This window comes from Vitis riparia, chromosome 3 (assembly GCF_004353265.1).
Source record: "Vitis riparia cultivar Riparia Gloire de Montpellier isolate 1030 chromosome 3, EGFV_Vit.rip_1.0, whole genome shotgun sequence".
Classification (NCBI taxonomy): domain Eukaryota; kingdom Viridiplantae; phylum Streptophyta; class Magnoliopsida; order Vitales; family Vitaceae; genus Vitis; species Vitis riparia.
Genome location: NC_048433.1, coordinates 10,918,684 through 10,934,121, shown reverse-complemented (window position 1 = coordinate 10,934,121; position 15,438 = coordinate 10,918,684). Strand labels below are relative to the sequence as shown.

Here is a 15,438-nt window from a genome sequence, read left to right as displayed (position 1 = left end):
TAAAGAGGAAAAAAAGTAAGAACAAAACCCTTAAAAGGACTCTTGATTTTTTTAGAAAAATGTTTTGTGAAAAACCTGAGTTTGGGTTCGGGGATCAGGTTACCTATCAGGAAGGTATCCAAAGAGGTAGCACCTCTCTAAGCTCTAACAAGGTCTCTACTAGCTTAGTTGAGAGAAATATGACAATTAATCAGTTGATTACGAATACCTAGATAAGTTAAGGTGATTTCGAAAACTCTATTAATTCTAACATGCCAAACAAGGATTCAAACCACTATCATAAAGAAAGGATAATATGCATACCTAGATCTATAACTTAAATGCTATCATAAAACACCAAAGTTATTTCAAGTATTATATTTATCAAAGGAAACCAAATGAACACGAAGGCACCCAAAGTCAATATCAAACAAGGATATAGTTCTTAATGACATACATATTCATGGAACTTTAAAATGGGAAGATAGAGAGTGTACTTGTGTAGCAAGCGTCAGTGATTCTATACAAATGAGGTTAATTCACCAATAATAATGATAAAATTAAAGAATAATAAATAACAAAAATAACTAAACCTATATATACACTTAGCATGTCTCAAATCAAGGAAAGTTCACAAGTATGATCAAAAGTGACTAAATTATCAAAAGCCAAGGAAATATCCTTAAAAGGGTAGAATATCGATTCACAAAACAAACTCCAAATAAAAATCAAGAAAGGTTATCTCACCAAAATAAAAATTAGGTAACATCTTTAACATGTCTAGATAAACATCCAATAGGCCAAATTAATCGATTATATTTCAATCAATAACAAATTTATTCACAAAGGGGTTACTTCACATGAAAAAAAGTCAGCGAACGATTAGAATAGAAGACTGTACAAAATAAATCGAAAAAAAATACCTAGAAGTTAAGTTTTATCAAGAAAAGTTTTAGAGAACATCTTCTATATGTCTAGTTTATCATCTAAGTGACCAAATTAATTAACCAGCCCTCATTTAGTACCAGATTTCATGATGATGATAATAGGTCTAGAACAGAGCATATTTTAAAGGTATTCAACAATTGATTTTTACAATTAACTTATAAATGTCCTAAAATCATACGAAAATTCAGAAATTTATCTTAATGTGTTTATTTTATATTAAAAATAATCTCAAGAGATAACACATTCATAACTTATTTAAAAATAAATAAACATGTCTCAGCTCTAGAAGAGCACTCATGCAGTGGGTACAAGAATAAAAAATTATATCTTTTATTTCAGGAATTATTTATTAATATTTTATACATCAAAAATTAAATTTAAGAAGTCTACATTAAAATAAAAATGTTCAAAGAAATTAAAGAGATCTTTTAGTAATTTAATTTTTGAAACAAGACTAAGTGTCAAAAACAGAGTGAATACTGAACCTTCTGAAAAACTGATTTATATCTCCTAATTGGAAAGCCATATTTGACCCAAGAAATATTCTAAAATCAAGTTCAAGGAGTCTAGAATGTCATAAAATAGTTATAAAAATTGAAAAGGTTTTCTAAGTTGTCAGATTTCAATTTACAGTTGCAGAAGTACAATGCACTATAGTGAAAAATTCTAAACTAAAAACAAATTAAAATAATCAAGACAAATTTCAAAATAAAAGTTGCTTCACCTAGAAGCCAATTTACCAAAAATATAAGAAATACTCAAACTAAAAGAATGGGATCAAACCAAATCAAAGCATGAACTATAACACCAAGGATCGATTAAATTAATGATGAAAAATCATAAATGGACCTAAACTAATTGAACAAATTAAACTAAACTAAAACAAGAATTTAAAAAGAGAACTTACCTTCCACCGTGTAGGAGGGGTTGCTGTTAGAATGCTCTTAATCCTTCCAATTTGATGCTTTATGTGCTGCATGTTCTAAAAGAAAATCCCGAGATGTCCTCAAAGTGGCAGCTTGTTGTCGTCTTCTTTGCATGGTATGGTTGCTCTTTAAATTCATCAAAACGTGTGGATGCCTTTCACAAAATATGGTGGTGCCATATTCTTAAAGTGGCAGCCTTCTTTTTTTACAAAAAATAAACTGATGTGTAGTGGAGGTTTAAAGTGGAAGCCTTATTCTCATCCTAATAGTGCGTGGTGGATACCTTTCACAAAATCTGGTGGTGCAAAAATTTGTGCGTGGAGGGGCTTTTTGAGTGGTAGCCTATTGTGTAAAATCCACGGATACAGCCTTGATGGAGATTTCTCAACGGAGCTGATTGTGAGAAAAATGGTGCTATCCTCCAAAGACCATGCAGGATGATGATCATATTTCCTCCCCATGAACTCACGATCTTGTTAATAATGTAATACAGGTATAGTTTATGTTCTCAAAACTGAGACCTGCACACACCCCAAAGTGGAGTTCCAAATTTTGTGTGATAGTGGAATCCCCCCTACAGCCTGAACTGATCTTCCTTCCAAAACTCAAGAACCGTCCCTAGTCTTCTCAAAGTGGATGTTATAAATCATGTGGGACCCCTCCAGAATTTACATATCAATATTTGAATCAAACCCACAAAAGCCCATTTGCTAACTATTGCAATCAAGGGTGAATATGATGATGGTGATCGAGGGTTGTGGTGTTGACCCACTTCACAAATTGTTTAAATCTTCATATCTTTGAAGACTTCTCTTTTTATTATCATCTCTGAGTGGCAGTTTTCTCTATTTTTTTACCAGTCCATGATTCTCTTTATCCAAGATGCTCCTCCCTTCCTTCGTTTCAAACCCCCCTTATGTTGCTCCAAAATTCTACCACAAATCCCTGTGATCTCTTTAGCCTCTTCTTATAAAATTTTGGTGTTAATTTCCACCCAGAAAACTCTAGTGCTTGTGTTCTCTCCCAAAAAATATAATCTAATGATCTTTCTATTCCAAAATCATGTATTCAATCTTCAAGAGAAAATCTAGTTCTCAAATCTGATGCGTGGTGTTAGTCAAGGACAAAACTGATGGCATTCTCTCACCTCCCATGGTGCGTGTTGATGCTTCAAAAATCCTCAGATGGTTGCCCTCTTCATCCTTTATCCTCCCTCTCCTATGCAGCAACCCCTGTTTTTAATGGTGTTCATCCTCACAACAAAATTTGCTCATCCTCTTGAAAGTTCCCAGAACGTCTCCTCAAAAAATCCCCACCTGTGTTGACTTTCTTCTTCCCCTTTATTCTCAATTCTCACGTCTTGTAATCCCCTAGCCTCCCCTTCCCAACAAAGGCTCTTTTCCACTTCCCCACTTATTTTATTTTTACCTAAATAAACGAGTAAATAAAATAAAAATAAATAAAAAGGTATTTTGGAAATGTAAATGAAAATAAAAAATATAATATAATAGTAAGAATAATATTAATAATATCAATAAAATAATAATAATAATGATAATAGAAACAATGGTAACAAAAACAATTCTAATGATGATAATTAAAAAAATAAAATAAAATGACAATAATAAAAATAAAAATATACAATGACTATATCTATATATATAAGTAGATATGAAAATGAACAAATAAATAAATAAATAACTAGATATAAGTGTGCAACACGTATTTATAAAGAAAACATGCAAGCCACATAGGCCATGTAGGCCATGCAAGCCACGTAAGCCATACAAATGACTTAGGGGTGTTGGAGCAAGCCCTTAAGGACTAGGCATACCTAAATGGGCCAGGTGTGCCTAATGGGCCTAAATAAGTCTAAACAAATTGTCATAAATGTGTATCTAGTATCCAAAATGACTCAAAGAGGTAAGATATGTGAGTAACAATAGGCTTCCAAGAACCGCTATAAAGTATTGAAAGAGTACTTAATCAAGGTATGTGTCAAGAGGATAAAATGGAGGGTCTACAACTATAGCCATAGTCTTCCAGATCACATGTTCTTTGGATCACCTAAGGAAACAAACTATCTCAATCTCATGAGATATCATGGTGCCTTTATTGAGAATACCTATCGCTATCGGCCTCCTTCAAAAGTGACCTAATCCATAGGGATATGTGACCACATTAGGGTCTCACTCATAGGTTAAAGCCTCTTTCTGACCATGACACGACCTCAATATCCTCTTAAGGTTGAGAGTTCATGCAGTATAATAGCTTGGTGAATCATGACAACTGATAGCCTTACATCATAATTCACCGTAGGTCTAGGCCAATGTGCATCACATACACTAGTGTACTCACAATGGAAAAACTATCCCTATAATCAAGACATGTCATCCATCTAGTTAAGAGTTAGTACACTACAATTTTAGATGGATTGCCCAAATCCATAAATGGATTACAGACTACTTATCACTCTACAAGAACCCCCTAGGATCTTTTGTAGAACTCCTAATGCACCTTAGTAATGTAAAATATAAGTGATATGCGGCTTGTATACTTAAATAACCAATTAATGCAAATGGGATAATAAAGGAAAACCAATAAACATAAGTAAATAAATTATAAAGGAATCGTTATCTGTTACATCATGTCATACTTTCGAGGGCTCAATCCCAACAAATCTAACCTTTAGATGTAGATTTTTTGTTATTGTTTTGTTTTTTGGTAGTCTTGTGCTTGTTTTTGTCTTGTTTTGTTAGGTAGACTTGTAACATACAAATTAATTTGTTGGAGGACAAATTTGAGACGAAGATTAGAAAGAATTTTTGAATCAGATCTAGAAAAAAGTATGGAAAGTCAACCTCTAAATCAATACATCCATAATATTCCTATGGAAGAGTCTTTTCAACTGCATATAATTGGAAATAACTTTTTCTCCTTGATAGTCTCATTGTATGAATATGAAAAAAAAAATAACTTTTATAGGTTTACAAAAGGAAAGTGTTCATTTATATTCATTTTTTAAGATGAGCATATGGAAAATTTTGGTGACATCCACAATTACTATATATATATTATTGTTTTATTCACCAGGCAAGAAGTTGAAACTCAACTTCAGTGATCAAGGTGAAATTTTGATTGGTCACAATGGTCTATCTCACAAATTTTAGGCCTTCCAAATGCAACTCTCGTATATGGAATATTTAGAGAGAAACATCCTTTGAAATAAGATTACAATGCCATTTTATACATTTATAGCATTAAAAATATTTATGTTAGAGAATTGTTTAAACAAATTATACCAAAATTTACTTAGGTTCACAACAACTAATTTCACATTTTGCTACAATAATCTTAGGCATGAATATAATTTAATGGTAAAAATAGGACATTTGTTATGATTCCTTTTTCCATGAAAAAAAAAATGTTTTAGGAATAAAGTTTATATTCATGTTAAAAAAAAAAATCATATTTAACCATATTATATATTTGTGACAAAGAGGTTTTCTTAAGATTTGAGTATGAATTCTATATTCATACCAAAGAGGTTTTCTTAAAATAGGAAAGTTTCTTGCCACATGCATAACCCTTTGACCTAGAGCTGTTTCATTTTGAATTGCCTTAATTTTTCATTTTGATAGGCAAAAAAACAAAATGTACTAAGAAGTGCCTTAAAAATTGGGGTGGGTTGGGGGGGCAATGTCCATGTACACATGATTGCCTTAATTTCTAAAACTGAGTTAATGTTATGTCTATTCCCTTATAGCTTTCGTTTTCCTATGTCTATTCCCTTATAGCTTTGGTTCCATTTGGTTTTATTATGTTCATGTTATATATTCTCACACAATTTTGTAATAATACTATGATCTTTTATATAAACATATCACACTACATCTAAAGAGAATGTTAATACTATTGAGTTGCTTAAGCAAGTTAGATTGATGTCACTTGAGTAAAGGATTTTTTATGTTCTTGCAAACTTAGTTGTATTATGTAAGAGATTGATTTTATCTATTTTCAAAGATTTTCTTAGCAACCAAATGAGGTATTAGCTACATACTAGAATTATGTAACTACGTCTTAGTTTTCCTGATTTAAGACTAGTGAATGGTTTGGTTTTGCATTTGTTCGTTATAAGTATGCATATGACGCACAAAAGAGTGGATAGGCTAGATGGTATCCATCCCCTCATATCTTTTTTGGTTTGTTGAATATTGAGAGTCTAACCAAGAAAAAAAATTAGTTCCCTAAAAATCATTTTTCTTGAATTAAGTAGAGCATCAAGAAAATATTTACCTTATTTCTTTCACAACAAAGTTGGTCTTAGCAATTAAGACTTTCTTTAACAATATTTCTCATAGGAAGGATTTTTCAATATGGTCAAGAAATTATTGTTCAATTTGCTAAGTATAGGTCAAATGCTGAGCAGATGTAAGTTTCATATTTACATTTAATGTTATTCTCTCTCATGATTTCAAAGTATGCTTGTCATGGTTTGAGCTTACTCTTACTTGCAAATGTTTATATAGAGTATATAGGAATGTTAAAGTTGCATTTTTTTTCCTTTAAAACAAGATACTTTAGTTGTTCAATGATTTTCGATTTTTTTTTAATTATTGACATTTTGTAAATTTTGTTTTGTTAATTGGTGCATTTTGTTGAAGTGTTGACATGTGGCTAATGGTTATGGTAACCTTTTCCTCAATTTTTAATGATTAACAATGACATTGATATTAAATATTAAACTCATATTAGCCTTTAACTTGGCAAGGTAATAAGTTTTTAATCCTCATCTCTCTCTATAACGACTAGTACCCAACCATGTAGATATTGTACGCTCTGGACCCAAAGAGGCTCTCACAGTTTTAAAATGTGTCTGTAGGGTTCAAAGGAGTCCATACATATATAACGCCAAGAACTTTCACCCTTATCCGATGTGGGATGTCATAAGCATCCCTCCATGTAAACACAACACCCTTGTTGTGTTCCACGGGATTGCAGGGTCAAATAGATAAACACCCCTATAAGGCCAAATAAATCCCCACACTGAGGTCGAGGATTGACTCTGATACCATTTGTAACGTCAACTCACACTTAACCATGTAGATATTATCCGCTCTAGGCCCACGTTGGGCCTAGAGCGGATAATATCTACATGGTTAGGTACGAGTTGTTACACTCTCTCTATCTCTCCTAGCTAGTCATATCCATCCTCAAGTGGCAAGTGATTCATAAGTTAGAGCAAGGAAGTTTGTGGACAACATTGGAGAAAGGGTCTTCTTGCCTATTGGAGAAGATGTGGATGAATGCTTTAACACCAAGATTATGACTACTATTTAAATGTTACTCCTCAATGTTTCTATGTCTCCAAAAATAAAGAAATAAGTTATACTTCTCCCTCCTTATCTTTTGTGTGGTTTGTCCCATCTTTTTTGAATATAAGAAGGATATTCATGTTTAGAAGTGGTGTGACATCTTATTCGTACTAGGCGTAGTGTGTTAAACTATGTAATGTTGATATTCAATTACTGTAACTTATATTCTATGCAGGATCAATTCATAGGCTTTGATTGCTTTTAGCTAAGTTCATCTTTTGTTTTTTTGATATTGATGCTAATTCATTGGAAGTTGGTGATTCATGTAATTTTATAACTATAGATTTAAGCATTGAGGCACAACAATGATAGAGTGATTATTGCTGCTCTTTAGCTAGCAACTTAGTACTATTAGAAAAAGATAAAATTAAACTTTTCTTTTTAATTGAAAATACACTTTTGCCATAATTTCCTTTTTATGGTGGAATGTAATCATTAAGTAGGAATATTTCTTATAGCAAAACACATTTCCCCATACATTTTATTTTATAATTAAAGAAGATATTTACTTCATAGAAAAAAAAAGTTTCTTTCTATTGTGATTTTTTCATGGAAAATTTTAACTTTTGTTATGAAATTATTTTGTGTACGATGAAAAGTGATATATATGTTACCATAAATTTTATTTTATAATGAAAAATAATGTATTGCCAAATTTTTTTTATTTTTTTATCAAAATTTTATCTTCTGGTGCTAAAAATAAATGTTCATGTACTTATATCCTAAACCTTGCCACAATTAATAATTTTTTGTGGAAAACACTTTTTTTTACCAAGGGATGCTTTTAATTAAGCATAAATCAGTTCATGGCAAAAATTGATATTTGTTATAATGGTTGTATCCTTTGGGATAAATTTAAAAAAGCAAAAAATCGCTCTTATACTTTTATTTATGTTTCAATATAGTCCTTAAAATATTTTAAGTAAACTAAGCCTAATTATCCCCATAAAAAATGAGTGCATTTTAACATTTTCTTTTCAATTCAAATAGGATTTGTATATAATATGATTGATCAGGTAGATATAGACCAAAAGAATCTTATCCTCCTCCGCTTTAATTTGGGAACAAAACGACAGCCTTTCGAATCATCATCGAACCTTCATGGTGTCTTTTTGACCCTTAGGAAAAAAGAAATTCAATAAAAAAAAAAAAGGGAAAAAAAATGGCATTATATAAATCACATCAGACGAAGAGTTGGCTTCTCCTCTAATAAAGACCACATGCATAGAGTCAGTCCCATTGGAGCATCTTCTTGTCCTTGACATTCTGGACTTTGCATTTGAGTGCATTAACCCGAAATTATTCGAGAAAAAAAAAATTTAACCATTTTTAATAGGATCAACTTTACAAAAAGTTCCATTTGATTATAATTGAATGATCCCAAGCTTAATTCGTCCAGACCATGAAATCGTCCGAAGCCGGCAGCCCTGAAAACTGGCTTGCATACGCTTTTCTATCCCAGCAATATATGCCCAAAATGTATCCCAATTTGTTAATGATGATTTCTGCTTTATTTTACTTTTTGTTTGGTGAGGGAGGGCCGGGGTGTTGGAAAAAAACGAAGATGGCAATTAAGAAGCTCAAGTTCTGCATCATAAGATTTGATTACCACTTTCAATATAATGCTACCATTCTACATTTTAAGTTCTTTGATCATGGAAGAAATTAACTCATTCCGAAGTATATTTCTAAAGAACATGATCATCTTCCAAGAAAGGAATTGGATACTTTCAAATACATAACAAACTGCAGGAAAAGGCCGGGACTTGATCAAATGAATTATGAAGTACCAAAAAAGAAAAAGAAAAAAAAGCCATCAATTAATTACAAAAGTTCCATGAACTTAGTGGGAAAACTAGGGATGCAGATAGAGAAGTTGAAGAAAGTGATGAGCCCGAATGAATCAGCTCCATGACAAGGGCTCTAAAACTTGGTTTGGCCCATTCTAGAAGTGCTAGTAGCATTATAGGAAGTTGTAGGCCAAAATGCAGGCGTATTTACTGGAGGAGAAAAATACATTGGCACCGGCATCTTTGAAGGGAGAACGGGGAGCGATGCTTCGAAGTTAAGGACATTAATTGCTTGCCTTATCGAAGGGCGAAGATTGCAATCTGGATGAGCACACCAAAGCCCTACAGTCATCAATCGTTTCATTTGTTGCTCATCAAAATCTGCAGATAGTCTTGGATCAGCTGCTTCAAGAAGCTTTCCTACTCCATAGAGGCCCCAAACCCACTCCACCAATCTGATCTGATTTTCTTTAGCCTTGGGTTCCACCGATCTTCTGCCACAGCAAATTTCTAACACAACAACCCCAAAACTGTAGACATCGGATTCCTTGCTGGCCTTGCTGGTCATGAAACATTCAGGAGCCATGTACCCCATGGTCCCAGCTAAAACTGTGGTTTGTGACCCTTTCCCATGATCAACAAACCTAGCCAGTCCAAAATCTCCGAGCTTAGCATTGAAATCTGAATCCAACATCACATTACTCGATTTGATATCCCTATGTACCACACATTGTTCCCATTCTTCATGAAGGTAGAGCACTGCCAAAGCCAATCCAACAGCAATTTTGTACCTCATGGCCCATCTCAACAAGGTTTTTGCTTCAAACAAACAAGAATCCAAACTGTTGTTAGGCATGAATTCGTAAACCATTACGAGCTCTCCCTTTTTATGGCACCAGCCCATGAGCTGCACCAAGTTTCGATGCCTTAATCTACTGATGATCTTTACTTCAGATGCGTACTCCTTCATCCCTTGTTTAGACCTCCTTGATATCCTCTTAACAGCAATATAGGAGCTCCGTTCTCTTAAGAAACCTCTATAAACCCTACCAAACCCTCCCTCTCCAAGCTTCTCTCCCTCTGAAAAGTTACTTGTGGCAAGAGCTAATTCATCAAATGAAAACTTCCTAGGTCCAGTGCCCTTCTCAAATTCGTGGTCCATTGCCAGGTCAAAATCATTATCATCTTCAATTCCCCCTTCGTTCTTCTTCCTGCACAAGTAAAACACAGTCCCACCCAACCCAACCACCACAACAAATGCACAAACACCCAATCCCACCACTAGTCCTTTATTACTTTCATCTCCAATTTTTGGAAGATTGGGGGGTTCAGCTACTGTTTCCGGGGGATTGGGAATTTCAGCTCCTGTTTCTGGAGGATGCGGAAGAGTTTCTAGAGTTGAATTAAAACTCCACGAATGAATGCCGTGTATCTCAAAATACCTTCCCGTTGCAGCTGAGATGCCAACAGTTGCGAATTCTGGCAAGTATTTCCGTAAATCAACTATGTAATAAAGACTTTGTATGGAACTTGTATTACCCCTACCAGTCCTTAAAACAACACTCAGATTCTTGGTACCAGAGGTATACTTGATGGAAGCATGATTTGTTTGACCTTCCGGAATATTATTCAACCATGCGGCATTTTTGACAGATTTCATGGAGTTGATATTGATACCAACATGATCCTTTATTGGGTACCTTGGGTCCCAATCGTTTCGATAAGTATCGAATTCCACTGCAACAAAACGGTTTTTTCTAGTGTTCAACGCCTGGCTGGGACTTACAATACCAAGGCCGCTACCTCCTGTCATTTTTGAAGGCAACTGTGCGCGATTGGGAGCAAGGAAGAACGCGAGCCCATCACCATACCGATTGTTCTTCTGCGAATCAATGACAAAGGTGAAACTGGTAGTGAAATCAGTGAGATTTCCGGAGACCTTATCCCAGAGGTGCAATTGCTTCATATACGTGGCCCGACCCCAACTATAATTCATTGCAGCATTCTGAAGGTTTCTGGTTAGTTGGATGACTTGATCCGGAGAAACAAAAGCATCTTTCTCGAAGTATATTTGACCTTTGTTCCGATCAAAGCCGGTGAAGTTGAAGGATAACGAGGTTGCACAAGGGAATATTAGGAAGAAGGAAACGGAAATCATGAAAAGATGAAAGAAAAGAAGTTTCTGTGTTGGCAGTTGTGTAATCCCTGTGTTGGAAACAGCCATGGCCGGAAGGATGGTTGAGTTTGGGAGCTTGCTGCAGACTATATATATCATCCAAATGGCTTGTAGTGAAGGAGTCCTCCAAGGTTCTTATTCGGTCATTGCTTAGCTTTCAACAAAATAATTTTCTAACGAAATGGCCTACTGTATGCCTCCTCTTCATGACGTACACTTTGTTGTAATTTCAAATAAGGTTAAAAATAAAATAAATAGAAATCAATTTTTTATTAACTTCCAAAAAATTTTCTTATTACAATAAATATGGTTTTTTTACAATATTTTCATAACAGGACCTATCACTCAATAAAAAAAATTATTGGGTTCATTAGTTAAATCGGTAGTTGAATCGAAATTGAACCATTAAAATTATAAATATATAATTTATATATTATTAAAATTTTTAATAATATTTTATTTTTATATTTAATATGTCAAATTAAATGATAAAAATAAAAATAAATATATTTTTTAAAAACCTAATTTTTAACTTATTTATACTATAATGATTGAATTTAATCATTTTTCTGGACCTCCGTTTTCATACTTAACCTTCCCCATTCATTTAAAAAACAAAACCTAAAACCCTAAATTCTCCCGCCGCCCTTTTCCACCTTTCTCTCTTTTTCCTTTCAGTTCTTCACTTCTCCCTTTTCTTTTCTTTCTTACACTCGCTCTCACCCATCAGCCATCACCAGCCGCAACGCCGCTGCCCCTCTCCTCCCTCCCCTTTCCCCCTTTCTTTTCTCCTCCTCCTCTTCTCCTTTTTCTTTTCTTTTCTTTCTTCCCCCTCTCACGGTCTCACCATACCCGCGCCTACCCTGAGCATCACCCAACTCACCGCCGGCAGCAGCATGGTTCAGAGTTGCGATATTAGTCACTTACTCGGAGGTCCTGAGGCGTATCGGTCTCGGTGTATCGGTTTAATATCAGACGATATTATAAAAATATTATGTAAATCATCAGAAAATATATACAATTAAATAAACTTAAAAAATTAATAAAATAATATTGTATCATATTTAACATTATTTAAATAGTTATAAAAGTATATGTTCAAAGTTATTTATGATAATGGGGTGCATAAATAAAACAATGATTTTTTACCACCAAATAATTTGTGGTCAAAAGTATGTATTTAATAAATAAAAAAATTACCATGAAAAAGTAAAATCTTTGTGGCCAGACCGTTGGTGCAAGTCCGTTACTCATCATTTTCAATCATAGAACTAAACTTTGTTGTCATTTTTAAGCATAAAAATAGTTAGTGGCAAAATGATATTTTTAAGACACGAAAAAAATATTACTTTTAACACTGCAGTAGTTTATAGTAAAATATTGCTTTTAATCACAAATAGATTTAGTCATGACAAAAGTTGTTTCAACGGCACAAATGTTGCTTTTTACGTTTTATAGCAAAATGTTATTTTCACAAGTTTTGTGGCAGTTACTTTCAAACATGAAAAGAATTTTGCATATATATATATATATATATATATATATATCCAACTTGAAAATATATTTAATAAATAATAATTTATTTAATTCAAATATATTCAATATGTTCGGATACCCGTCTCATCCGTCCTGAATATGATGAGTTTGAAATTTAAATAAATAGGTTTGGGATGGATTTGAGATCCTTTTAAAAAAAATCCAAGACCAATTTGAGGCAGATTCAAGTATTGTTTATTCTATTCCACTTAGTCTCAATTATATATAAAATTTAATTTTATAATTTAGTTTAATTTATTTTTTATTTTTTTTTAAAATATATATATATATATATATATATATATATAATAAATACTTTTAAAATAAGTTATAAAAAATTATAATATTTTAATTATAATAAATACTTGAAAAAAAATTTTGTTTTTTTTGAACAAGTGTTGTAATTCATTATCTTATGTTGAATTGTAAAAGATAAAAGGTTAAAAAAATAATAATAATAATGGAGAACCCACCATAAACTAGTGGAGCATATTACCAAATATATTGAATCCAATTCAAATAATGGGTAATTAAAACATCAGGAGCCAATTCAAAAGAAGTATATAGCTTTTGGTAGTGGAGTAAGTTAATCGCTTCAAAACTTACCCAAATTAAGCCAAACCGACCCAATTCGTTCGGTTTTTAATTATAAAAATTTTGGTTCCATTAGAGTAATAGAAAACTCAATGAAATCATTTTGGTTTGATAACAAATCTCTCACATCCACGTGTGAAATGGCTCAACACTGCCGGTTCAGGTGTGTGTAAATATATATATACACACGACTTCGACATTGCGATGGTGGTCTCTAACTTCTAAGGTGTTATTGCATTGCTATGCGGTGATGCTGACGTATAGAGACTAAAGATGAAAGCAATTGGTGCATATATATCTTCTAATCTAATCCAGGCTACACAACCTTTGATTGCAGATTTTGTTTTTCTTTTATTGGAAAAATCAGATGGAAATATGAGAATTATATTTCATTTGAATCAAAAAAGGCTTTGGGCTTGAAATAAAAATAAGCTTTGAGATTACCATAGTATGCTATTGTATAAACATCCCTTAATCTAAACCTAAATTGATAGACATTTGGGCTCAAAATAAAATAAATTCATTTTAAAATTCAATTGGGCTTTAGGCCCCAAAATAAGTTTTGCTTGTGGGCCAAAACTTGTTTTAGAAAAGCTAAACCAAATTGATCTTAAATTATTTGGTATTGTAATTTTCCAATTAAGATATGGTTGATTCAAATTTTTGGTGATTCAATTCATTTTTTTTTCCAAAATCAACCAAACCTACCTTGTTTAGTATAAGATCCAAGATCATAATTATGATTAGAATGGTGTGAAACTCTAGGCCATAAAAAAGAAAATTAAGAGAAGTTAAAGGAAGTCTATCAAGCAATCAAAATCAAATAAGCAAACTACCAAGTAGTGTGTGTGGGAAATAAATATAATTCATAACTCCTATCAAATCATCGTAAAACTAAATGGATGTGAGTCACGCATATAATGGATATCTACCAATCATCAATAATAAACTATCTCTCCCTTTTTGTTGCAAAAATGACAAAGATGAATAAGATAAAGGAAGAAACGCTTGGAAGAGAGAGGAACATGTACACAAAATGATACTCATATGCAATCAAGGGTCTCAGATACATAAGTTATATAAATACTAGTACATCCAGACCAAAACATAGGATATATATAAAAGAAAAAAAAATGAAAAGAAATGCTAAGCTAAGTTAGTTTCAATAACAAAGTTTAATCCACATAACAAATCGAATGCAACTAAAACTCAAGATCAAATGGAGGAAATGAAGAAAATGATCATTGGAAGGAAATTTATAGCCTATGTTTGGTGAGAGCACTCTTGAAGCTAGATTAGTGCTTAAGCCCTTTGAGAATTGGAAGAGTATCAAATAGTACTTTGAGCATTCTAAGAAGCACTTAAGAGCTTGATAAACCTTATGAAGCAACAAAAATAAACTGAGTGCTCCATTGAGTATCTGAAATGTCCTCTTTATCGTAAATAACCTAAGAATTCAACCACCCCTTATCCCAAAAAGGACTTGCAAAGGCATTAGAGATCAATAATAACAACCTAGGGCTTTAAAAACTTATAGAAAGACGTAGAAAAATAGTAGAGACCAAACAACAAGAACCTAAGGTTTTAAAAAAATCATAGAAATTTAATTTATTTGCATGAATGAATATATAAATCAAGTAATTAGTCATACAATTAACATCCCAAATTTCAAGAAAGAATCAACATTGTCTAGATAAGGACCATTAATGAAAAAATAGGACTATAAAATATTTTCAATATCAAACAAAGTATACTAGGACTAAAATTAACCAAAGCATTGATTATCAAAGATATCAACTTAGAGCAAGTCTAACTTAAATATTTCAATTTTGATTTTTGGAACATCACTAAACCATGTCAAATTCTAATTTATTCAATATCCATTTGATTTGAAAATAGTTCACTAGATTTTTGTCTAACACAATAAGTGTTGATCGAAATACAATGCAACTTTATCTTCTTTTTTTCTCATTTTATTTTTATTTTGAGTCGTGGAGGCTTTTGAACCATATATCAACCATGGTTGCCTATTTCCCCTTCGCGTTATTTCCAAATTTTTCAATAGATACTTGGAAATAAAATATTCAAATTATATCTATCAAGATTGCTAAATT

The 15,438-nt window shown here is 32.6% G+C and overlaps 1 protein-coding gene across 1 annotated transcript; it reads right to left on the bottom strand.

Moving 5' to 3' along the window:
• Nucleotides 1-9,151: 9,151 nt before the first annotated feature.
• On the bottom strand, nt 9,152-11,242 carry LOC117910939 (L-type lectin-domain containing receptor kinase IX.1-like). The gene has a single exon (XM_034825119.1). The coding sequence runs from the start codon at nt 11,240-11,242 to the stop codon at nt 9,152-9,154; it is 2,091 nt and encodes a 696-aa protein (XP_034681010.1).
• Between the last annotated feature and the right edge of the window lie 4,196 nt (nt 11,243-15,438).

What these genes read in the sequence shown, in the direction of transcription:
- LOC117910939 (XM_034825119.1), bottom strand. Translation starts at nt 11,242, where the DNA reads ATGGCTGTTTCCAACACAGGGATTACACAACTGCCAACACAGAAACTT.